The sequence below is a fragment of the Pseudophryne corroboree genome, chromosome 7 (genome assembly GCF_028390025.1).
Source record: "Pseudophryne corroboree isolate aPseCor3 chromosome 7, aPseCor3.hap2, whole genome shotgun sequence".
NCBI classification, from domain to species: domain Eukaryota; kingdom Metazoa; phylum Chordata; class Amphibia; order Anura; family Myobatrachidae; genus Pseudophryne; species Pseudophryne corroboree.
In genome coordinates this window covers 352,240,026-352,266,822 of record NC_086450.1, presented here as the reverse complement: position 1 = coordinate 352,266,822, position 26,797 = coordinate 352,240,026, and the positions used below count along the sequence as shown (strand labels likewise).

General features: G+C 47.7%; 1 protein-coding gene across 1 annotated transcript in view; it reads right to left on the bottom strand.

The window, feature by feature from the left end:
• Positions 1-26,797, bottom strand: part of LOC134943684 (pancreatic secretory granule membrane major glycoprotein GP2-like) — a 124,576-nt gene that overhangs the window by 3,636 nt on the left and 94,143 nt on the right. The window contains exons 12-15 of the mRNA XM_063932393.1: positions 25,818-25,980; positions 24,991-25,069; positions 15,507-15,527; positions 10,622-10,651 (exon numbers count right to left, since the gene is read on the bottom strand). Coding sequence (XP_063788463.1) covers positions 10,622-10,651; positions 15,507-15,527; positions 24,991-25,069; positions 25,818-25,980 — 293 coding nt within the window. The remainder of the gene's footprint in view (positions 1-10,621; positions 10,652-15,506; positions 15,528-24,990; positions 25,070-25,817; positions 25,981-26,797) is intronic.

Genomic DNA, 26,797 nt, shown 5'->3' with positions numbered 1-26,797 from the left:
CATAATAACAAGCGCTCTGCAACTGATCTTAACACACAGACTATAGGCATGTTGCATATCATTTTAATCAGCAGAAACTGCTTGTGTGTCCTATTGCATTACTTTGCGACTAAGACGCATTTTTGCTGTAAAAAAATGCAACAAAAAACGCTTGGCGCTACAGAGTCACATGGCATCCATGCATTGTGTGTAACGCGACTTGTAGCACACGGAGCAAAGATGTAAGATATCACATCTGTATTTAGATTTCACAACAGTTCTGAATTTGTGGTCAGAAATACTGCATATTAATTAATGTAAGTCAAAATGTGAACATGGTCATTTAAATAACATGAGCTGCATATTTTTCATTCATCTGGCACATGTACTGTGATGCTGCCAAAATGCCCCCTTGTGGGAAAAAAAAATCTATTGCAAGGACTTATCACACTTTGGAAAACACATGAAATGCAATGTGTCCATAAAGTGCAGCCAAATCAACTTAAAATAAATTACCTAGAATTACAGAAGATGAGAATGAAATGTGTGCATTATCTGTAACATAAAACAGGAAGTGATGTCATGTTGTAACATCACTTCCAGCTGGTACCATTCATACAGTAGCAACAATTGGTAGATATAGTCGGCCTGATTCTGATGTATCATGCGCTTAAGAAAACTTTCAAGGATGAGGCCGTGTGAAGGGGGTTGTACCTCCTCCGTTCGTCGCGGCGGGCGGCAGCACGGCGGCGGGTAGGCCCCAGCTTGGAGGGACTTGCATCCGTAAGGATTCAAGCCCCTCCAATCACGTCGCCGCATTTTGAATGGCACGCCAAGCGCGAGCCAATCAGAGCTCGCGCCTTGGCCGCCAATGGGAAGACGCCGCGGCGAGCCAATCAGAGCTCGCCGCGTCATAGCTCCGCCCATTCCCAGTGTCATATAAGAGTGGGGCGCCGGACGAAGAAGGAAGAAGAGCTCCTGGAGAAGAAAGAAGATTCCCTGCAGAAGGCTGAAGACCGGGCGGCGGCGGCAGCGGAGTCCACAGAACCGGCAGCGAGGACAACGAGGAGGAAGACGTCGGCGGAGGAAGGCGCCCAGCAGCGGAAGTCCGGCGGAGAGTGCTGCAGCGCGTGGAGAGCAAAAGAGCTAACGAAGCTCCCCGCTGCAGCCTCTCCCACCGAGACAGGTAGGCGGCCTTGGGCCACCTATACCTATCTTTAGTCCACTCTAGAGCACCAGGGACAGGCGCTAGGCCTGCGGGGATAACCAGGCCCTCTCGGCCTGTGCCCACAGTAGTCAGGCCTCCTGCCTGTGCCCCGCCATCCAGGCCTCCGGCCTGTGCCCATTCAGGCCCTCCAGGCCTGTGCCTCAGTCCAGGCCTCCGGCCTGTGTCCATTCAGGCCCTCCAGGCCTGTGCCCTCAGTCCAGGCCCCCTCAGCCTGTGCCCGTTCAGGCCCTCGGCCTGTGCCCACAGTTCAGGCCCCTCGGCCTGTGTCCACAGTCCAGGCCTCCGGCCTGTGTCCACAGTCCAGGCTTCCAGGCCTGCGCCCTCACCCAGGCTTCCAGGCCTGCGCCCTCACCCAGGCTTCCGCCCACTGCATCTTACAGGACTCGGGGTGATTTTGCACGGACCGGCCCGGACAGGATCGGTTGGAAGTGGGCCGTGTGGCAGCTTCAGAGGGGTTCGTGGTCGGGCGTGAGGAGCCGACAGGGGATTAGAGAGTGTGGAGTAATGTTCCCGTCCCACGCGTCACTATTTCCCGGTAGTCTGGAGTGGACAGCCGTCCGCTCTGGACGCCCCGTTCACGTCCTCTATTAAGAGCGGAAGGAAGTAGCTAGTGACCAGTATCCGGTAAGTGGAATTGGTTATTCGGGGTTAACCTGTTGGACCGGGGAATTGTTCTACTGGCTTGTTGGTTAGCGAATGTGTTTAGTTAGTCCGGCCTCTGCTAGTTCGGAATAGAACCAGTAGCCTCAGTTGCTAAGATAGTTTGCTCAGGCAGGCGTAGTTGGCTGTAAGTTGTTGTTTGCCGTTAGTGTAGCCTGCAGTTAGGGAGGCTGCTCTTCTTGCCCCAACAGGAGCGGAGAGGTGCGACCATCAAGGTGACCAGCAAGTTGGGAGTGAGTATTACTCTGTGTCTGTTTTGTCATCGTCCCCGTATACCGGTCGGGGGTTTGCTCACGGACGTGAGGACCCCTCTCACCACACAACGTGTGAGAGTGCAAGTGTGTGAGAACTGGGTAGCTGAGGCCTTTCGGCCAGTGATGACCTTCCGCCCAGCCGGTAATGGTCGCTGCTACCCCTGACGCGCCCTGTACCTCTGACGGAGGTCGACACACACGTCTCAACCGGTACGTTCCTTCCTTCTAGGTTCTTCATCGACCACTGCAGGGAGGTGTTCGTGCTGGTGATTGATCCGGAAGGCGGAGCTCCCTGACGCTTCTGGGTATCGTCTGTGACGGGAGTTGCCACAGGTGCGTGGACTGACGACACCTGCACGGCAGCAGGCACTATATCATTGTCTGGGCCTGTTACATTTGGCGTAGTCGGCAGGATGGACGAAGATCAGTCACACCCCGCCGCCGAGAAGATGTTGGGAGATGAGCCAAGGCGATCCGCCCGGAGGGACTCAGATGCCAGTTCCACTCAGGTGGCCCGGAGGGGGTCGGACGACGAGCGATGAAGGTCATCCCGTCGACTCAACGTCGGACCAGCCCTCGCCCACCTACCTCGGTATGACGGGCGTAATATGACCTTGGAGGACTGGAAAGCCCGACTAGAGGTGACTTTCCTTATCTACCGGGTGCCCGACGACCTGCAAGTGCCCCTCGCCCTGAATTCCCTGGAAGGCGAGGCTCGTCGTACGATCCTCTTACGACCTGAAGATGAACGCGAGGAACTGGAGGAGATCTACGATATACTGGGGAATATCTACGGGGACACCTCCTCAGCGGGAACCCTCCGGCAGCACCTGTTTGGCCGGTTCCAGAGGGAGGACGAGTCCATACCCCAGTACGCCAACGCACTCCAGGAGATGATGGGAGAGGAGCGTCGAAAGGATCCCGATGGGTTTGGGGCACTCACCAACACCAGCCAGATATTACAGGACCAGTTCGCCATGGGACTCAGGAATGTGCCCTTGAGGCAGGTCATGCTGGATAAAATATCCCAGGATGACACCTTGACCTTCCATCAGGTAGAAATTTACGCCGTAGCCAGGGACCGCAATGCCAATTACGGACCTCACGCTGTGTTCCCCCAATGGGTGCAACCGGTGTCCGCGTCAGTGGCTAGCAAGGAAACCAACCCATTGGAAACCTGTGTGCAAGATCTAAAAGAAACCTTCCTCCGGGTGACCAAAGAGATGAGGGAAGAAGTCGCCCAACTGCGGGATGAAGTGTACCGGCGGGACCACCAGGGTACGGAGTCCAGGTCCCGAGAGAGGGACACCAGACGGCCCCGTGGACGGAGCACTGGACCAGATAGCCATCCTGGAGAGGGCCGGGGCCATCGTTGTTACCGCTGCCATCGTTACTGGCATATTGCCCGAACCTGTACGGAAGCGATCCCGGAGGCACAGTTAAACTGACCTCCCTCGCGGTAACGGGACCACCCGTGAGGGAGAGCGACGAGGGGAAGTCAGCCATTAACGAACAGGCTGAATTGGTAGGAGAGTGTCCCATAGTAGTCGGCCGCCTTGGGGGGAAAGATCAGTCCTGCCTGTTGGATACCGGCTCTCAGGTATCCACCATGTCTGAGGCATGTTTTTTGGAACACTACGCTCATCTCAAGGGTGAGGTGTCCGAGAGCTTCATTACCCTCACGGCGGCTAATAACCTGCCCATCCCCGTGGTGGGGGTGGTGTGGATGGAAATGGAAGTTTGTGGCCAAAACCTGGGCAGAAAGGGGCTGCCGGTAGTTAGTAGTCCCGGACTGAGCCATGGCCCGGTGATCCTCGGAATGAATATGCTCCGACATCTCGATCAGCTATTATTCCAGGAAAATGGACCACGATATTGGAAGAGTCTGGGAGTTCAGCGTCCTGTCCAGCAGGCTTTCCAACAGGTGGGACGACAACAAGGAGCCAGGGGCCTAGGGGCTATCGATGAACCCCTGGGCCTTTTGAAGATTGGTCACCACCAGCGCCTGGAGTTACCACCTTGCCAAGAAATCTTTATCCCTTTGGAGGTACGGACTCACCAGAGCCTAAATGGCATGGAGGTAATGGTAGAACCAACGGATGTGCTAGGAGTAGGGTCTGGGGTGATGGTGGCTCGTACCGTGTCGGTGGTGACCGGGGGAAAGGTCTCCGTCCGTTTCTGTAACTTCACCGACCAGCTTTGTCGAATCCCGGCAGGAGCAGTTATCGCTCAGGTGGTGGCGATACATGAAGGTAGTATTCAGGGGATGCGAAAACTCTCCCTACAGCCAGAGGCTTCGGAAGCATGAGCATTGTCTGTTCGAGTGGAAGAGCTGGAAGAGGCCAGCCCCGAGTGGAACGGTACGGTTATCCGAACACAGATGGACGTGTCGCTGGAAGAGTGTGCGGCCGAGGATGTGGCCAAGTTGGACCAGATGCTCTGGAATCGGCAGAAAGTTTTCTCGCGACATGAGGAGGATTTCGGATACACGGATGACCTGCAACACGAGATTCGCACCGGAGACGCCCCCCCTGTTCGAGAACGGTATCGGCCGATACCTCCCCGTTTGTATCAAGAAGTAAAGACAATGCTGCGTCAGATGCTGGACAATCACGTGATCCAGGAGAGTAAGAGTCCATGGGCTGCACCCATAGTCCTAGTCCGAAAGAAGGATGGGACCATCCGTTTCTGTGTGGACTATCGGAAGTTGAACAGTTGCACCGTCCGTGATGCTTACCCTCTCCCCAGCATTGAGGAGTCATTAGCCACGTTGGGCAATGCAAAATTCTTTTCAACCTTGGACCTGGCCAGTGGATACTGGCAAGTACCTGTGGCCCCACAGGATAGGGAGAAGACCGCGTTTGTTACTCCCATGGGATTGTTCGAATTTTGTCGCATGCCGTTTGGGTTGAACAATGCGCCCGCCACGTTCCAACGGATGATGGAAAGGTGTTTGGGAGATTTGAATTTTGAGGCCTTACTGATTTACCTGGAGTATACCCAACCCCCAGCAAGGTTGCGGCAGTTCAGGAGTGGAAGGTGCCCACCACTGTCACGGAACTGCGGGCGTTCCTGGGTTTAGTGGGGTATTACCGACGCTTCATCAAAGATTTTGCCCGGATCGTGGAACCCCTACATGCATTGCTTCGAGGGATTGCGACCACGAGGAAAGCAACCCTGGAGACATGGGGAGAAGCGCAGGACCTGGCCTTTAACCGACTGAAGGAAAGTCTCACGGAGGCTCCGGTGTTAGGGTATGCAGATTTTGAGAAGCCCTTCATTTTACACACGGATGGTAGTCTGCAGGGGTTGGGTGCGGTCTTAGCTCAAGTTCAGGATGGACAGGAGCGGGTGATTGCTTACGGCAGTCATAGCTTGCGAGAGACCGAGAGGAACCCAGACAACTACAGTTCCTTCAAGCTGGAATTGCTGGCGGTGGTGTGGGCAGTAACTGAGAAATTTGCGGAATACTTGACCGCCGCTCACGTAAACATCTTTACAGACAACAACCCTTGGCGTACCTGGAGACTGCCAAGCTGGGTGCCCTAGAGCAACGGTGGGTGGCCAGGTTGGCCAAGTTTTCCTACAAGATTCGTTATTGTTCGGGGAAGAGTAATACCAACGCGGATGCCCTGTCTCGCTTCCCAGTGGAAATCCCAGAGCCTGATGAGGAAGAAGACGACGGTGGGGAGGAAATGCCGGATCTAACTCGTGTGCGGCAGCCCGTTGGTAGAGAGTTGTGTCAACAGAACGCCCGGACTGCCTTACTCAGGTACACGGAAATGGACTGGGCACAGGAGCAACAGGCTGACGAGGGTTTGGACCTTATCCGGCAGTGGATACAGAGGGGTCATCTGCCATCTCGACGAGAGCAGGATGGGCTGACCGGATTCTGTAGAAAGGTGATGCGTCGTTGGGACCAATTGCGGGTCTGTGCTGGTACTTTGCGGAGAGAATGCTATCTGGAGCAGGAAATGCGTACTGTTGAACAGGTGGTGGTGCCGGAAGTCCGGGTGCGGGCATTGATGGAAGAGGCGCACGAACAGGGGGCCCATTTGGGACCCCATAAGACATACCATTTGTTGAGACGCCAGTATTTCGCCCCCCGGCTGCAAGCGGTCGTGGATCAGGTGTGTCGTGAGTGCAGGAGGTGTGCGGTAGTTAAGCCACAGGAACAGCACGTGCCCATCCAGACGATCCGGACCAGTCGGCCGTTGGAGTTGCTGATGATTGACTACGTGTTGATTGGGGAGTCGGTTAGTGGACACCAGTATGCCCTGGTGATGACTGACCATTTCACTAAGTTCACGGTAGTGGTCCCGACCCGAAACCAAACTGCGGAATCAGCAACACGGGCAATCATTGAGCATTTAATTCGGCAGTACGGTTGCCCCGAGCGGATTCATTCTGATCAAGGGGCCTGCTTCCAGGGGCAGCTGATGGAACGTCTCTGCCAGCTTTATGGCGTTCAAAAGTCCCGTACGACACCTTACCACCCGCAGGGAAATGGAGCCTGTGAGAGGTTTAACCGGACTTTGCTGCAGATGCTCCGCGTGTTGGAACGAGCTAAGAAGCAACGATGGCCCGAACATGTGCAGGAATTGGTCTGGACTTATAACAACCGAGTTCATCACACCACCGGATTTTCCCCTTTTTTTTTGTTGTTTGGTTGACCGGGGCGGGAGGCGCACAACTTACAGCTGTCCGGAACCGAAGAGGAAATTCCCCTGGCCCCTGCCGAATGGGTAGAGGAACATCGACTATGGCTGAAGGCGGCCCACAAGCTGGTTGGAAGGCTTATCGCGGATCAACAACATGCGCCTGCGAGGTCCCACGAACCTGGGTCGCTGGCCGTGGGCCAGCGGGTGTTGGTGCGTGAGGTCCGTCCGGGGGGAAAACTGTCAGAGCGGTGGGAGGTTACCCCATACATTATTCGCCGTCGCTTGTCCCCGGGTGGTCCAGTGTATCAAGTGGAGTCTACTGATGGGACTGGACGTCTACGCACGTTACATCGAAGTAAACTGCGACCTTGTCCTTTCCTGGATCCGGTTAGTGATGCTGGGTCCCCTGAAGAGGCGGACGGAGTTGGAGCTCCTGCCTGGGAAACTCCTGTTCCCCTGCCAGACGAAGAGTGGTGGTTGCCTGTCGAGGAGAATCAGCCGGATGAGTCATCAAGGACTCAACCCCCAACTGACGTGGTCGCTCCTCCCTTACCAAGACGTTCTCAGCGTTCAAATAGGGGTGTTCCGGGCCCCCGCTACGCAGACCCAAACTTTGTGTGGTCGGACTCTTGCTTTGTGGGGACCACAAAGGACAAAGGGGGGGGAAATGTGAAGGGGGTTGTCCCCCTCCTCCGTTCGTCGCGGCGGGCGGCAGCACGGCGGGCTTCGGCGCAGCGGCGGGTAGGCCCCAGCTTGGAGGGACTTGCATCCGTAAGGATTCAAGCCCCTCCAATCACGTCGCCGCATTTTGAATGGCGTGCCAAGCGCGAGCCAATCAGAGCTCGCGTCTTGGCCGCCAATGGGAAGACGCCACGGCGAGCCAATCGGAGCTCGCCGCGTCATAGCTCCGCCCGTTCCCAGCGTCATATAAGAGACGCTGCGGAGCGGGAGCAGCCAGTCGGGTGCCGGATGAAGAAGGAAGAAGAGCTCCTGGAGAAGGCTGAAGACCGGGCGGCGGCGGCAGCGGAGTCCACAGAACCGGCGGCGAGGACAACGAGGAGGAAGACGTCGGCGGAGGAAGGCGCCCAGCAGCGGAAGTCCAGCGGAGAGTGCTGCAGCGCGTAGAGAGCAAAAGAGCTAACGAAGCTCCCCGCTGCAACCTCTCCCACCGAGACAGGTAGGAGGCCTTGGGCCACCTATACCTATCTTTAGTCCACCCTAGAGCACCAGGGACAGGCGCTAGGCCTGCGGGGATAACCAGGCCCTCTCGGCCTGTGCCCACAGTAGTCAGGCCTCCTGCCTGTGCCCCGCCATCCAGGCCTCCGGCCTGTGCCCATTCAGGCCCTCAAGGCCTGTGCCTCAGTCCAGGCCTCCGGCCTGTGTCCATTCAGGCCCTCCAGGCCTGTGCCCTCAGTCCAGGCCTCCGGCCTGTGTCCATTCAGGCCCTCCAGGCCTGTGCCCTCAGTCCAGGCCCCCTCAGCCTGTGCCCGTTCAGGCCCTCCAGGTCTGTGCCTCTGTCCAGGCCTCCGGCCTGTGTCCTCAGTCCAGGCCTCCGGCCTGTGCCCTCCGGCCTGTGCCCATTTAGGCCCTCGGCCTGTGCCCACAGTTCAGGCCCCTCGGCCTGTGTTCACAGTCCAGGCCTCCGGCCTGTGTCCACAGTCCAGGCCTCCGGCCTGCGCCCTCACCCAGGCTTCCAGGCCTGCGCCCTCACCCAGGCTTCCAGGCCTGCGCCCTCACCCAGGCTTCCAGGCCTGCGCCCTCACCCAGGCTTCCAGGCCTGCGCCCTCACCCAGGCTTCCAGGCCTGCGCCCTCACCCAGGCTTCCAGGCCTGCGCCCTCACCCAGGCTTCCAGGTCTGCGCCTTCACCCAGGCTTCCGCCCACTGCATCTTACAGGACTCGGGGTGATTTTGCACGGACCGGCCCGGACAGGATCGGTTGGAAGTGGGCCGTGTGGCAGCTTCCGAGGGGTTCGTGGTCGGGCGTGAGGAGCCGGCTGGCCCCACGCGGTGTATACTACAGGGGATTAGAGAGTGTGGAGTAACGTTCCCGTCCCACGCGTCACTATTTCCCGGTAGTCTGGAGTGGACAGCCGTCCACTCTGGACGCCCCGTTCACGTCCTCTATTAAGAGCGGAAGGAAGTAGCTAGTGACCAGTATCCGGTAAGTGGAATTGGTTATTCGGGGTTAACCTGTTGGACCGGGGAATTGTTCTACTGGCTTGTTGGTTAGCGAATGTGTTTAGTTAGTCCGGTCTCTGCTAGTTCGGAATAGAACCAGTAGCCTCAGTTGCTAAGATAGTTTGCTCAGGCAGGCGTAGTTGGCTGTAAGTTGTTGTTTGCCGTTAGTGTAGCCTGCAGTTAGGGAGGCTGCTCTTCTTGCCCCAACAGGAGCGGAGAGGTGCGACCATCAAGGTGACCAGCAAGTTGGGAGTGAGTATTACTCGGTCTGTTTTGTCATCGTCCCCGTATACCGGTCGGGGGTTTGCTCACGGACGTGAGGACCCCTCTCACCACACAACGTGCGAGAGTGCGAGTGTGTGAGAACTGGGTAGCTGAGGCCTTTCGGCCAGTGATGACCTTCCGCCCAGCCGGTGAAGGTCGCTGCTACCCCTGACGCGCCCTGTACCTCTGACGGAGGTCGACACGCACGTCTCAACCGGTACGTTCCTTCCTTCTAGGTTCTTCATCGACCACTGCAGGGAGGTGTTCGTGCTGGTGATTGATCCGGAAGGCGGAGCTCCCTGACGCTTCTGGGTATCGTCTGTGACGGGAGTTGCCACAGGTGGGTGGAGTGACGACACCTGCACGGCAGCAGGCACTATATCATTGTCCGGGCCTGTTACAGCCGCACCATGCTTAATGCACTGTAACAGATGATACAAGAGCAGACGCTTCTCCCCATGCATGGCCGCTTCTCTCCATCTGTGAAAGAGGCTGTAATTGTGTATACTTGGAACAGATCAGTTTTGTGTAAGTATTATTGGAGTCTCGCGGGCATATATAGCCTGACTTCTGTTCTTGTTTGAGGCGTGCAGATAGAGATTGGAAGTCCATTTGAGATGGATTTCTTGCACCCAGCATTTGGTGATTGTAACTGCTGACTAATTATGACAGCTGCAAATTGAAAGACATTGGGTGGAGCAAAAATAACATGCATGAAGACAGACAGACACTCGCATAGTTGGAATACATATATTGAGTACATGCATTAGCATAAGGTAGTAAATGTTATGATGCGTACACACAGCGATCCATCAGTGACCGCTCAGCACACCAGCACACATCTTTACCCTCGCTCAGCACAGCGCAATGTGTGCTGAGCGAGTGGGGTGGATGGGGTGTCCACTCATTTTCACCCAGCGGTGAAATGAGCGATGTGCTAGATTGTGCCTGCATGCAGGCTGTGCATGATTGGACATAAGCACAAACACACCAGTTTAGAGGTGTATTGTATGCACCTAGTATAGCCTATGTGCAAATGATAGATGATAATGATGACTAGTAGTAAACCAAGTGTACATATATGATATAGGGTACGGGTGCACAACAAGATGCATACAACTCTGCATTCAGACAAAAAAAATATACATTTATTCTGAGCACACAGTGCCATAGCATGAATTCCATCTAACTCTCCATCAAGCCCAATGTGTTTAGCTAAAACTGCTGCAGTGGATGTGCAAACCAAAAATAAATGTTGTCTGAAGGAGAGATGGAATCTATAGCACCACCATTTAGCATTTGTATAAATGATTTATTTACCTCAAGTTATTTAAAAAAAACAAAAAAACATCTTATATATTCACCAGTTATACAAAATGTATGTAGACATGCTTACCAATAGAGCCAGAAGTTGTAGAAGGTGACACTGTAAAAGAATACATATTCTGTAAGTACAGTATACATCATTTGTGAGTAGTACACCGAGCACAGCATCCTTCATTAGTATAGTGTACTGTAAGAGGTTTTCACGTATTTCAGCACTCATGGGCAGATGCACAGTATTAAGCCCGGAGAAGTTATAAAGCAGTGATAAGTGCAAGGTGATAACGCACCAGCCAATCAGCTCCAATATGTAAATTGGGAGTTAGGAGCTGATTGGATGGTGCGTTATCACCTTCCACTTATCACTGCTTTATCACTTCTCCAGACTTAATACATCTGCTTCTCAGTCTACCCTCATTTACACATATAGAGGCAGATTTATTAACTTTTTTTTTAACTAAAACAATGTAAAAAAGGGTGTTTTCAAATCCTTTTCACATTATTTTCGTATTAAATGGCTTTTGGAGCAGTTTTCGTGGAAAAATCCTCCAAACCCTTTAATTCTGATTTTTTATTTTTAGTAACCAGATTGCATTTCCCATACTTGCAATGAAAATTCGATCTGACCAAATTTACTAAAAACAAATGTAAAAAATACAGCAGTGAGCCCTGTGATGTTAGCTTCAGCTGGCGTAATCACATGGCTCACTGCGGATCCTCTACTCCTGCCCAGCTTTCTATGCCCCTAGTCAGAGAAAGTTGTGCGGGGACCCTGCCAGTGTGATCAGCTATGTGTCTACGACACACGCACATCCCATTCGTGCTCGGTGGGGCGCACCTAGTCGCAGATGGCTCCATCTGTACTCTCTGTGTTGCTGGCTTCACTAAGAGCCATACCAGTGTCAACCTGTTAGAAACAAAATGACTTATCCCACCGGGGGTAAATTTACTAAGATGGGAGTTCTATTTAAGATGTGATGTTGCCCATAGCAACCAATCAGATTCCAGGTACTATGTTCTAGAAGGTGCTAGATAAATAAGAACTAGAATCTGATTGGTTGCTATGGGCAACATCCCATCTTAAATAGAACTCCCAGCTTAGTAAATTTACCCCTAGGACTCTTCCCAAAATTTATATTTTCTGGTAATGCCAGTAATATTTTGAGAGCATTAAAACTGGGTGAATTTGAACATTTCCCATGTTTTGTGCACACATTCAACTTGGTTCTACAGATTTATTTTAAATGACATGGGCGTGCAGGAGATGCTGTCTGTGGGCCAAAACATTTGACATTGTCAACATTAAACAACAGCATGTAGAAGATTACAGCGGCTCCTAGAACAGTTAAATTTGCTATGCCACCAACTGAAGCAAACCGCAGTAACAAGGTGAAACTCCACCCTTTATGTGCTTCAGCAAATGGAGGAACATCAGCAAGCCATCCAAGCATACACAACAAGCCATGACACAGGGAATGTTCCTTAGTCTAGTACAGTTTTATGCAAGGTACTGAAACCATTCAAAGTAATAACCTATGGTATCAGTTCAGACACTGCCAGCTTGAGTCAGGTGATTCCCTTAATTAGACCAATGGAAAGGCAAGGAGGAGATGAAACAAAGCAATTCTGATAAGTATGTTAGACTTGTAGATGTTGTTCTTTATTCGCTTCACCAGGACCAAATGGTTGACAACATCTTGAAATTGGATCACTACATTTAGACAACCATACAGTACTTGTTCCTAGGTTTAAGTCACACGTAATGTCTTCTTTCCAACTGACACAGATCTTAAGAGATGTAAAGAGCTCCTTATAAGCAAATTGGCAGCTCAAGAGGCACATGACACAAGGACATCTCCTTCAGTTTCTCCTGCAACTGCTGCTACCATGTTGCCAGGAAAAACTTAGGTTTCCCAAGAGACCCACTCTTGATAAAGATGAGTCAACCCACTGCACCAGCGTGACACAACATTTTGAAATCTGGTCAGGTCTCAAAGAATTGTGCAGATTAGTAACACCTCTACTGTGGCTCAATCTGATTCAGTAGCCACCCAAAGAATTCTGGAGAATTATTTTAATGACAATGTAAAAATAAGCATGCAAACAGTCACTTTGACTAATGGGAGGGAAAAAAAGGCTATTTGGAGTCCACTGTATAAATGCTATGCTTTACTTAAGCTGCCCACTCTCCACAATGTGTACTCGGAAAGAGTTTTTAGCACAGTCAAGTTTCTTTTGAGCGATCAGTGTAGGAGGCTACTTCCTTAAAATGTGTAATAGATGATGTTCATAAAAATTAACTACAAATTCCATTAGGAAGACCTTACCCACAAATTATATCAAAATACAGAGACTTCTGTAATGGTGCATTCCTACGGGGATTAGTTAATATTGTGTGATGATGAAGTTCACACTGATGAGGGTGAGGATAATGACAACAGCTTCCCACTGTAGAGAAGAGATCATTAACAAAACAACACTGCCTTGAACCCATTGGTAGGTATTTTTGTGGTGGCCCAAACCAAGTACTTCAGCAGTCCCTGTTGCTGAAGTGCTTGGTTTTGTTAAACTGTGCACATCCTTTTTAATATCCAACATAAGGGTTGGTGTAAGAGCCCAAGGACAATTCCATCTTGTATCACTTTTCTTTTCTGCCACTGCTGTGTGGCATTATTTCATAGATATGCTATAAACTGCCGTGTGTTTCTATCGCTTAGTAACCAGCCAGCTCACTAGAGTCTTTGGCCAATATTAATGAAAACAATATTATGAGCTGTGAGGTGGTCAAAATTTATTGATTTTAACAATTTTAGTAATTAAAAAAAATACAGCTCCAAAATCAGTACACGAGGGTGGTTTTGCCAAATTAGAACCAAACCACAAAATTAATACAGAACCAAAACACGGGAATCGGCACACATCTCAAATATATAATGTATTATGCCAGTTGATCATATTATGCCCTTGCAAAGAAGAGGAGATAGGCAGAAAATTTTACTCCAACGTGAGTGCAAACTTATCTCTAAATTTCAGTTGACTGCACCTACTGTCCTCATGAAGAACTGACCCCTGATGTTTTAAGTTTAAAAATAATTTTGAGAGCTGCTTGGGAATGTTTTGATAACGTGTTTTGGTACTTTTAATTGGTTTGTTTTTTTAAGTCTGGTTTTCCTCATTTATTCTATTTTATGTGTCTGTAATACATATTTTTTTCAAGTGGTTACGTTGGTTATTTATATTTCATACTTTCATTTTATTTTTTTTCCTATTGGGTTTCCTTTCATTTTTCTTGGATTGGTTTAACACATACGGTATCACCATTCTTTAATGGCACCAGTCAATTTGGTGTAGTGTCACTGGGTTCATCATGTATATTGGAAACTATTTAATCAGTCAATATTAGACTGGAGGGCTTCTGTTATTGTAGGTGTCGCTCTGCTTCCTTTATAATCTCTTTTTTACATCCATTTATATGATGTCCCAATATGTAGGACCCTGATTATAGGCTGTGCAGATGAGCCGGTTGTCCAGGAGCCCCCAAACTATGGCAAACATTGCCCCTGACATATAGCTTTTGAAATGGAGACAGCTTTGTCTCCATTTCAAAAGTGAGTGGGCACGACTGACTATCAATGACCCTCTCTCTCAATGGCACCCTCTCTCTCCTGCTCACTGCCCCCTACTCTTGCTCTGCCTCACTTTCTCTCTCACACTGACACCCTCTTTCCTGCTCACTACCCCTCTCTCTTTCTCTATCTTGCTCCCATCTCTCTCCCTGATATGCTCTCTCTCTACCCCTCCCTTTCTCTCTTGCTCCAAACCACTCTCTCCCTGACACCCTCACTCCCACTCTCTTGCTTGCTTCCCATCCCTATCTCTCTCCTGTTTGCTCCTCCCTCCCTGACACTTTTTCTCTAGCCCTCTCTTTGTCTCTCCAGCTTGCTTTCTCTCTCCTCTCTCTCCCTGACACACTCCCTCTCTCTCCAAGACACCCTCTGTCTCTCCCGCACGTCCCCCCTCCTCTCTCTATTACTGACACCCTCTCTCTCTCTCTTGCTCATCTCTCGCTCTCTAGCTTTGCCTCTCCCTCTCTTGCTCATTTTCCTCGCTCTCTCTTGCTCCTCCCCTCTAGGGAAGCTAATCCTACCTCCTTTTTTCAATCCCTGGATTTGGGATTCAAAAAAATACAACTCTGGGATACTCTGGATTGAGTTGATCAATAAAATTCTTATTATTCTGTCCCCCAGCCCCCTGTAGGAATAAAATAACCTTAATGGCCCACAGCGTGCAAAACCCCACTGAGAAAAAACAGTGTGTGACAGACAGTGACACAGTGGCCCAATCTTATGTGCTGCCCACTAGTATCTGTCCAGCTTGGACCCATCTCATGTGCGGACACCTGGGATCTGACCAGCTGGGACCAATCTTATGTGCCGCTCCTTTGGCCCCTTGGGATCTGCTCACTAATATATATATATATATACACACACACACACACACACACACACACACACACACACACACACACAGAGTATATATTATATCATATTACTGTATATAGCTCTGACCTTCCTGCTTCCTTCTTTTCACTAAGACCTTTATAACAACCCAGCACTTATATCCAGAAGACAGCTTTGTGTAGCATTCAATGACAATGAAATTAGTCATCTCTTGTCTACATGGTATAAAGACATGCACAAAAAGCATGGAATCAAACCAGGAAAAAAGGCTATTACAGCAGGTGAAGTGCAAACCCCAAATCAGTGGTATTGGAAGGTGATATGAAACTCATAGTATCACCTTCAACTATTATATATAGAGTTAATTGGCGGTTTAAACGTTCTTGCATAAAAATAAAACATAATTTAATTGTATTTGTTTTCAACAAGTAATTTCAAAGAAGAACATAAGTGAATTATATACTCCCAGTCATAAGAAATGTAAGTAGACATGCTTACCAACAGTTGGAGTAGGTGTATCTGTAAAACAATACATTGCATGTAAGTATACATTATTTGTGAGGAGTCAGAAGAAATATACAGGTAAGTTTCTAAATAGTTTCTAGTAATAGCAGTAACTGCAGAAATCCAGGGTGATGGACAGAATTTAAAATAAAACATATGGGGGCATATTCATCATGAAAAAAAATTGTGCAATGAGAATTTTTAGTTTTCCATTCTCACTGAATTCTCTCACAATGTTTTCAGTATTCAATATGCCCCAATGAGAAAATGATCACTTCTGAAAAACTGGGCTTTTGGAGAAGACAGTTTTTCGGATAGTGATAATTTTACCCTCTGGCTGCCCTGTGTTCTTCATGCTGTGCATGCTCAGCACCCGAAGAAGGGAGTGAATATTTTATAAATATATATATAATACTGTATTTACTATACAGCCGCGGCCCCCATTCCCTCCCCTGCCGCCGGGGCTGCCCGCAGTGCCCAGTGGCGATTATACAGTGTGCTCTCCCCCCTCTCCATTCTCCGCCTCCGGGGTTGCTCGCAGTGCCCGGTGGCGTTTATACAGTGTGGTCTCTCCCCTCTCCATCGCCGGGGCTGCTCGCAGTGCCCAGCGGTGGAATCAGTGCAGCTCCACCACCTGGGCTGCCCGCAGTGCCCGGCTGCGGAGATTACAGCCAATGTGGCTCCCCACTCTGTTCTGCCCACACCGGCCGTATAATTAAGGGGCTGGCCAGAGATCGCTCTGCAGCAACGGACCCCCTACCCCTTATGCACAAGCTGCTGTGTAAACGGCAGCTTGTGCAGAGATTCAGAAGCTGTTCGCCATCTCTGGATGGTGAACAGTTTCACCGTCAAACGCCAGAAAAAATGCTTTTCTGGAGTTTGATGAATGTCACAATTTCTTCATCTCCTGTGGAGTGTATAAATTGAGAGTTTTAGTGAAAATGAATATGCCCCATGCTGCTTGTGGACAATATGTAGTATAATAATATTTTTTTGTCATTAAAAGGTTGTTGATCGATAATTGACTCCAATGCCCAGTAGTGCCAGAGATTGGGGAAAACATAGCTTAAATAAGACATGGGACATGCAGTACAAGAAAACAAAACACTTGATGGCAGTACTTAGAGGATATCAGAGAGAAGATTGCGAGATGCGGTTTTAAATATATAAATGGCTGATGCTGTTGGGTCCCCTGTAGAAATAAGGGAAGCCAATGTAGGGATCTGCATAGCGATGTGACAAGTGTGGATTATCAGTATGTTGCAGCATTTAGCAGAGGTCACAATGGTGGGAATACCAGATACTGTATGAGCAGATTTCTGTAATTGTAGCGTGATATGTTGGGAGATTGGACTTTGAATAATAAGAGGCTATTTTCTAGCAATGTTTTGAAGGTGGAGCTGACTGCAAGGGACACTGGATGAGAGGAGCAGAATCAGGGACGCACTGGGGCTTAAAATAGACCCCAGCATTCTTCCCGCACTAGGATAAGAGGGTTTGGCCACACATCAATGGGCCACATGTCATGAGGTTGTGTCATGAGTAATTGGAGTGGCCTCATGTCACTCCCTGTCTAAACATGCCACCTGAGCATAGAGCAGCGAGGCAGGGCTGCTCAGCCAGGTCTCTAGCCAGCTGGACCAGCCTATCAGTCGTCCTGGCATTTGCCAGAATTGCCAGATGGCCAGCCTGGCGATGGAAAGGAGTTTAATTTCATCTCTTCAGTGTAGAGGTGAAACTGGAGGACAAATTAATGAATTAATTAAGCAATAGAATAAACAGGACCCGATTCAACTGAGTTGTAGCCGAGACTAGTTGTTTTGTCACAGCATGACTTTAAGCTCATGCCTCAACCGATGAGTGTTTTACTGAGACGCCCACCAGCTGCATCGCAAATCTGCTGCTGTGCGTACAACCATGCACCATTGGACATTACAGCAGCCCCATAGAGTTGCAAAATGTCCATCAGAACGTGGGCACCAATGCCAGTGCAACTGTGTCTTTGTATGCAGTTGCTGGCTGCGACACATCTGATCTGACTAGTCACTCCCCTTTTACCACCCAGGGAAGCCTACCAAAATTGCCCCTCTGCATTTGAATTAGTTCTGCGTCCGCTGACGGTAACTAGCCAAACGCGTGCAGCGAGACTCAGGCGCATGTGCAGACTTTAAACATCGGCTGCCTGTGTCCAATATCAACTCAGAGTCCACTTCTGAATCACACTGAGAAAAACTGGAATAGAGATCTCAGACAGTGGAAGTGGAGTGGTGGATGTGCCAGGGAATGGGATACTGAATTAGTAATACCCCTTTTACACTCGCATGAAAATCCCGGGATATTGCACGTGAACGCGCATCATCCCGGGATTTTTGTCAGTGTGAAAGGGTACAGGGACAATTTCCCGGGTCGAGCATCCCGGGACCGTCCCGGGAAGCTGGGTAGTGTGAAAGGGCCCGTCCCGGGATTCACTACCCGGGACTGTTAAAAGGCCTCCGATTGGAGCTTTCATGGGCTCAGAAAAGATGATGTCATCTTTCAGAGCCCTGGGGAGCGTCCTTGATGCGTGTGAGGAAGGCAGCATGGCGACCTGGACAGACCAGGAGGTTAGAGAGTTGCTGAGCATTAGGGGAGAGGAGGAAATAATGAGGCAGATCACAGGCACAGTTAAAGATGCAGTCATTTATAAAAACATCTCCAAGATGCTGGAAGCCAGGGGAATCATCCGCACACAGCAGCAAGTGTTAAACAAAATGAAAACTCTTAAAAAGCAGTTTCTGAAGGTGCATGACAACAGGAAAAAGAGCGGTGTTGGCCGTATCGACTGGCAGTACTATGTCATCTGTGCCAATATCTTTGGAAACACAGCTATATGCAGTCCGGTGAGTCTGTCTTCCAGTTCACAGTACACTGCTACAGAAGGCACTCCAGAAGAGAGACAGACAAGCAGTGACGTCTGTCCGTCATCCCCGTTGTTAATTGACGACACACCTGAGGACAGCGACACATCCTCCCAGCCGTCCATAAACACATCCAGAAACGACGACAGCATAACTGCAACCATTGAAGACGTCGTGGAAGCTCAGACCAGTGACAGTGGGACTGTACAAAGTACCGTCACCCCAACTTTACAGAAAAACAGTAAGTACATGTTTAGAAAAAACACTCATAGCACAAATCCACAATTGTTAATCATCCGGTTATGTGTGTAGTATGAGTGGCCAGTGTGGCAGCAGCGTGGCGAGCGCAAATGAGCTCCTTGCAGGATCACTGCGCTCAGCACGCTGCTGGCACGGTGGCACGCTTTGCAATTTCTGCCCCCACCCAGGGGGGCTTTGCATTTTTATAAATAGTTCAATGTTGCAGAGTAGCTAGTGTGTAGGTGGATTAATGCCACAAACACATGTTTGCTAACGCTGCTATTTTTATATACGCTCATTTTGTATTTCTACTCTTCACAGTTTACACCGTACCGCCTAGAAGGAAGAAACTGAACAGAGCGGAGCAAGTGGCTAAAGCCATGTCAAATGTCCTTGTCGACCAACTCCGAGAGATGGACGCTACAATGTCCGCACAGGAGGATGCAAGGCTCGACAGGTTTCTAGAGGCAGAACGCCAAATGCATGATGCATTTCTTTCCCAAGTCATGACAATGCAGGAACGCATGAGTAGAGAGCAGTATGACTGCCACAGGGAATTGCACCAAATGAACATGGCGTTCTATGAGCGTATGACCAATACCTCAAGAGCACCAATCCAACACCACAACTCACAATACCCTGAGCAGGGTTTTTCATCATTTAATCCTGGCCCATACTATGCCCCAAATACTGCACCATCTAGTGCGCAAAGCACAGAGTTTACTGTATTGCGCAATTTGCCGTGAAACACAGTGAATTTCTTATTGTTGTTATTTGTTGTTAAATAACCACAGTGTGGTCATTGTTTATGCACAACTGTTTGTGCCTTCTTAAATTTTTTTTCTATGTTCTGTTTTGTATAGTGTCTACATTAAAGCACTTTTTATTTATTTTTTACACAGTAATAATATACTGCAGGGACACTGTGGTTTATGGTGTTGTATCTACAAGCCTACCAGTGTTTTTTTTTTTTTATGCCAATCAAAACTTGTTTGCAAATCTATGCATAACATTCCCATTTGTGCGTAACAGTAGACCATGTTTTCAGTGTTTTCTACATTGTTTCTGCATATATACAAAGTTTGTGGCAATGTGGTTTTTTTGGAAAATCATAAATATTGAAACCAAAGATCAAAGGTGGAATACAAAATAAAAAAAACGTAATTCACCAAACATGTTGTGCTGATTCTTAAACACTATTGTACCAGTGTTGCAAGGTTGGACGTAATAGTGTGGCGTATTTGTTCTGCAGCGGAGTTTGAGGCAGTCCCAAACAAAGCACCTTCCACATGTGGGTTTATAACCTCAGGGTCCTGCACAGTCCACTCAGGAAGGAATAGCTCATTTTTCAGTTCACAGATGTTGTGCAGTATACAGCACGCAGCTACTACATTAGGCATATTCTTTAGGTCCACATCATTTCGCTTCATCAAACAACGCCATCTTCCTTTTAACCTGCCAAAGGCGTTCTCAACCACCATCCTTGCTGAACTCAGGGTGTGAGTATAGGTTTGTTGCTCTGGGGTTAACTGGACCTGTTGGGTGTAGCCTTTCATAATCCAGGGGCGTAAAGGGTATGCAGCATCCCCGATGATGTGGACAGGGATCTCCACCCCATTCACAATCTTTGCACACTCTTTGGGGTACAGCCAGCCTCCCTGGTTCTCCTCTACGATGTTGTACAGGTCAGAATTGGCAAGAACTCGGGAGTCATGAGATCGGCCTGGCCAGCCAATAAACACATCTAGGAAACTAAAGAACAGTCAAATTTAAAAAAGTTAGAATGTAAAACTCACACATGCAACTCATCCCACCACCCCAAAAATAAACACTTACCAATATTTGTGGTCCACAACAGCCTGTAATATGATGGAGTGCCAGCCCTTCCTATTAAAATAGTCAGCATGGTTGTCACGTGGGGCAATAATGGGGATGTGTGTCCCATCAATCGCTCCTCCACACTGCGGATAGCCTCGCTTCACAAATCCTTTGATGGTATCCTGTAAGCGCTGTCCTTGTGGTAGAGATATGAAGCGCTTGTATAAGGTAGATACAATTGCTTTAGTCACCTGGTGGACTATGACACAGCAGGTGGAGATCGCAACACCGAACAAGCATGAGACTGAGCGGTACTCTCCTGGGGTAGCATACCACCACAATGCAATAGCTAATCTCCTGCGTGCCTCGATGGGTCTCCTAAGCCTGGTGGTCTGCATGTCAAGTGCTGGGGTAAGTAATTCCAGGATGTAGTTAAAGGTTGCACGATATACACGGAAGTTAGCCATCCACTCCTCATCCTGGTAAGCTTCCACGGTCCTCATAAAGGATTCTCCGTGCCGGCGATCTCTGGACCAAAATGAGCAGTTAGGGCCCATACTCACGCTCAGGATGGTAGTCATCCTGGATGATATGAGGGCTCTCCTCCTGCGCAAATATTGGCGGCGACTAGCAGCCCTATCCAGCATAAATTGCGCCCTCCTCCTCCTCATAAAATATATGTGCAGTATACTGCACAGTGTGACAAGCTGCATCATGCTGTCAGTGGCTGTATGAAACATCTGCAAAGCAGAAAGAATCATGAGCTCAGGCATACACACTGGTACTCCGTCGGCAATGACTGCAGCAATGGTGTGAGCAGGCACCACCCCTCCCTTTGTTGACTAGTGTGACCTCATCTATGTGAGCCAGAAAAGGCCATTTCTAATGACATGCATATGCATTTGCAGGGATATCCCGGGATCAGTGTAAATGGGGCTGTCCCGGGTCGATCCCAGGTCTTAGTGTAGTGTGAAAGGGGTCAGTCCCGGGAAGGCATCCTGGGACGCATCCCAGGAAGCATCCCGGGAGTGACCCGGAAGTGCGAGTGTAAAAGGGGTATAATTGTATAGGAAAGAAGTGAACCAGGAAAAAGCTGTGTCAAAAAAAGCCAATGAAGTGAATAATGTGCAGAGGAAGATGATCAATGGTGTCAACAATTGCGGAGAAGTCCAGAAGGATGCATGTGGGGAAATGACTCGAAGATTTTGCTGTTAATAGGTTTTTAAGGATTTGAAGAGTGTTCACCGTGTAATATTTGGGGTAGAAGCATAAATGTACAAAGTCAAGGAGGGAATGTGAGCAACAGCAATGTTACAAGGTAAACTGGATCTGTTCTCAACACACTCAAGGTTGTCAACTTATCTCTTTAATTACACATTGTACATTTAAATTACATATGATGGAATTGGTTAATATCTTACCTAGTTTTATTTAATCAGAGCCTGATTCTAAATTGGAAGTAAAGCAAAATAGCAAGTAACTGTGAACCTGGGTAATACCATGCCGGTGGGGCAGATGTACAATTTGCAGAGAGTGTAAAGCTGGATACACACTATAAGAATATCTGTCCAATCTTTCTGCCAGGAATGACGGAAGAGGACACATCTGTACATGCACATTACATCTGCGACATTATGCAGATTCTGCTACAAGCCCTTCCCTGGTGTACATCCATGTGTAAATACTGAGACGCCTACTATCAGCGCCTGTAGATGCCGTTATATTGCCTGGTGTGTCTTTGAAAGCCCACATTGGTCATAACATCTGAATATGCAAACCGTTCGGTGCGACACTCACATAACACTCCCATAGTTTGGGCCATCTCTGTGTATCTGTTTAGCCACCGCTCAGTCACTGCCCTAGAATGCCCAACACTTTCTAAGACATTTCTATGGCTGCACGTCTCAATCACAGCACCGCCTTTGTGCTCAGACGCTGTGGAACGCACACACCATAGGAGTTTTTAGGGATTTTTGCAAATGAGCAGTATCAGAAATGACTCAACTCAGTCAACATCAGCATTGTGTATGGCTGAGAATGAGGCCCATATATGCATTAGGACAAACAGCACAGGCATGCAATTGCACATGGATATATAGTACACAAACACAAAGGCTCTGATTCAATGCTGCTACAAAGCACTTCCTGGGTGTACAGGCTTATGTCTGAATGTGAAAAAAACATTTTGCTATCCCTAATGCACACTGAGTGAAAAATAACACTTATTTTTCACTTAGTGTGCAATAGGGATAGCAAAATAAAATTTTCTTACTCTGAATTACCCCTCCCTTTCAGAACCTGAGTAACATCACAATCTGATTGAGCAGCTTGCCAATAAATGTGTATTGTAGTTTATAGAGGCATGGATGGGTCAGCATTGGAAGGGATTGTTGACTCCAGCATGCCATTGGAGAAGCTAGGGGTGTCTCCAGGTAAGCTGGCCCTCAGATGCTGTAGGAGCAATTGTCATGTGGCCTTACACTGGGCTATTTGACCCAGACATATGTGTAATTATTTATGGGGTGGTTTTGGGGTGCAGTGCCCCCTGTGCTGGTGTGGCTGGGCTGCTTTAGGTTGGCATATTTTTGTATTATTTTAATCACATCTAGCACTTACATAGCACCTTCGTGCTTCTTATTAACCCTTAACAATTTTCACCTGTGTGCTGTCCTGGGGTGGCCAGCCTGTGCCGACATGATGGGGTCCCGTGCCCTGGACCCATTCATAGTATTAGGGATCCCCAGTGACAAAGACACCTTGCCGTTCAGCTTGGGGGCTTAGCCCTATATCTGCAGATGTAAGCAACTAAGATCTCTGTATTATCTGATTATTATGTAGTATTATTTCTCACTCAGTGTGCATTAGGGATAGCAAAATGTTTTTTCATACTCAGAATTACCCCTCCCTTTTAGCACCTGAGTGACATCACAATCTGATTGAGCAGCTTGCCAATAAATGTGAATTATGTCTGAATGTGCAAGGACACAGACGCCCACTCTGAAAATAGGTGTGTAAGCCATGCTTGTGCACCTTTAGGCGCACCATTGGATGCACCATGGAAACTTGCACCAGCCCTATGGTAGATGCTGTTCATCCTTCTGAGTATGGCCTCCTATGTGAGGTCAGCATCTCTGTACAGAGCCACTTTCACGTCTGTGTCACTCCCATAATGTACTACCTATATGTCTGTGTTTCTGATTACCCACACGGTCACCCCTGTTACCTTCCTGTCACCTCCCAGGAATGCAGCATACATTTCCAGTACACTTCTGTGACTGTGCGTGTGAATCAGTACTGCATCTCTGTATGAACACCATCAGGACTAATGCATGGCGGAACTCAGACGTATGTGTAGACAAAAAACAATATTGCTATTTGCATGAATATCAGCAGAGTGTGCGACTCAGAATCAGGTCCAAAGTGAAACACATATAGAAACAAAAATGCAGAAACACATTTATGCACAGGCGCACACACACATTACATATGTGCTGTTATGTTTAAATCCACCGCCTCAATATTCTTCTCCTCTTCAGTTCTCAAATCAAGAAAGAAAACTAGGGTTGGCTATAGACCATGGATGGGTTGCAAGCATCAATAATTTACTGGTGATGGTCAATGATTTTTACATTCGATGGGAGATATCCAATTAGTGGCGAAGGTCTGATGGTGACTACTCTCTCTTTTGTCATGTGTGACCACGGACTGCATATGCGTGGTTGCAAACGTACAACCGTCAATATTTCCATCATTAGTGGTTTTCCGATGATGGTTAGAGACCATCAATGGCAGAATCTTTGATCTGTAATCTTATAAAAAAGAACTCTAAGCTCAGCCCTAAAGGGTACTACACCAAGTCTTTCCCCTTTTGTGTGCTGCTCTATGGCCATCCCTTGGGGTTGATGACTTGATCAGTGTAAAATGGACAATTGTGTTGCGATTACAGTAGGTGCAAGGGAACAATTGCTTACACTAAATGGTACACTAAATGCCACATCCCTGGGAAAGACCTCAACTTAACTAGCATGGGGCAGGAGTGGTTAGGAAAAATGGCACATTAATACTATTACTTAGGTATTCTACTGGGTACTATATGTAGTTAGTATATAAATGGTACATTTTAGGACTTGAATGCTAATACTGAAGTACAAATTAATGTCAAGGAGCCCATAAAAGACATAGTAACACTAATATGCATATTACTGTACATCATTAAAGATGTCGATATGAATCATATTTCTACTGATGGACATTATACTACTACAGTATTGATTTATTAATGATGTTCATGTTCATCTACCTTGGCATTACTATGTATTGGGACAGTATAATTCTGATGTCTAACTACAAACCTAGGCAGGTAACTGAAATATTTCTTTTAATCACATAGCGTATAGCTGAATGATCAATGTTGCCCATTGGCATTCACAGTAAGATCATCAGCATTTGTGCATACAGTAAGACTTCCATCTGATTTACTGTAATAACATTTTATTTGTATTGATCACGACTTGAAAACATACCTCCACGAATTATCGGGCCAAGTGTCATCTGATAGCTTTGGTCAGATGCTGCTTTTTGGGACCTCGCTTCAGAACATGACTGCAATAGATGAAATCATTTCCTAATTACAGTATCTAAATCTATATTCATTTCTTACATAACCATGTATCTTGTAAACACTTTTTACCCTATCACCTGTTTCATTCTTGCTATTTGTTGGTCAAAATATTAATGACACAATGCATTTTATTACATTCTTTAGTTGAACTTTCTTTACTTGGCATACTGTAAATATAAATTGATTTATTAAAATTTTTGCATATGGTAAAAAAGCATAATTCGATCCTTGGTCAAAAATATAAGTGAGCTGCGCGTACTTTGGGACGGCTGTAATGTAGTCCGAGTTTGCCTGACGTGCAGAATACCGGCCAAACTTTTTTTTATTAACGGGGCAGTCCTTTACAGTGCATAACTATGCCGTGTTAATGATTGTTCCTTTAATAAAAACATCCACGTTCGCAAGTCGGGCGAACTTGGACACCATTACATCTGACCCTTTGTGTTTTACAATATGTGTATATGTGAATGTTGGCCTAAGTTTTAATTATGAATTAATTAAAATATATATTTTAATTTCAAATAAGAGATCCCAAAAAGCAGTGTTTTCTTTCTTCTTCTGCCGCCATGTAACATACCCTGGGAAGCACCACGGCCTTTATACTCTTCTGATATACGTTGTCCATATTAAATCAGATATCCAGTAGAACTAATACTTTTGGCTTATCACTGACCCAGTGCAGAGGAACTCCCTTCCCTACTTCCCCTTGTGTTTGTATTTCATACTTACAGGTTCACATGATCCCTCGGCTTTGTCACACAGACTTATTGCGCAGTGCAGGTAGACTTTGTTGTAGTTTCCAACAAATTTAAAAACTTGGACAGAGAATCGACCTTTCCTTGAAACCCCATTTTCTAGTATATGGATGGTCGGATCTTCTTTGTTAGGGCAGCTAAAAATAAAACCCAAATTGAAAGACAATAATTATAATATGCTGCATAACATGTTACCTAATTGTAAGCCAAGATCTACAGTTGTCAGCGGATGAAGGTGGGGTATGCAATATGATAAATACCATCTTATCAATTAAAAATCATGCAAAATATCATATAAAAGGTACGCTAACCCATAAAACCACACAGAATTTATACAATGGAGTTATTATTATTATGACATATGAATATAATCAGTGGGATGTAACGTCGCCCAAGTCCAGCGGCCGCGCGGAATGACAGCCAAACTCGGATGTTTTTTAAAGGGGAAATCACTTCCAAGCCATGTTTTTTTAAAATTTTATTTATTAACAGTTTCTTATATAGCGCAGCAAATTCCGTTGCGCGTTACAATTGGAAATAACAATGATATAACAAAACTGGGTAATAACAAACAGTAATAGAGGTAGGGAGGCCCTGCTCGCAAGCTTACAATCTATAGGGAAATAGGCATGTAAACACAAGGGTAGGTGCTATGCTAAGGTTTTGCCTTGTAAGTGATTGCCTCTTGTCAGAGTTCGGCCGGCATCCCGCTCGGCCGCCGGACTCATGCGGCATTACATCTTGCCATATATTTATATAATATCCATGTTGTGAGATATGAAACCTGGACATTCTGTCTTTTTAAAAAAACTTTATTTTCCTATTTCTTAATCTAAAACAAAACACCATTCTGTTAAATGCCGGATTTTAACAAAGTACCTCAAAAATGTGAAGTGGCAAATGCGCCAATAGATGTAAGCTTTCCTTTGTTTTATTAACCTACTCTGCCAAAAC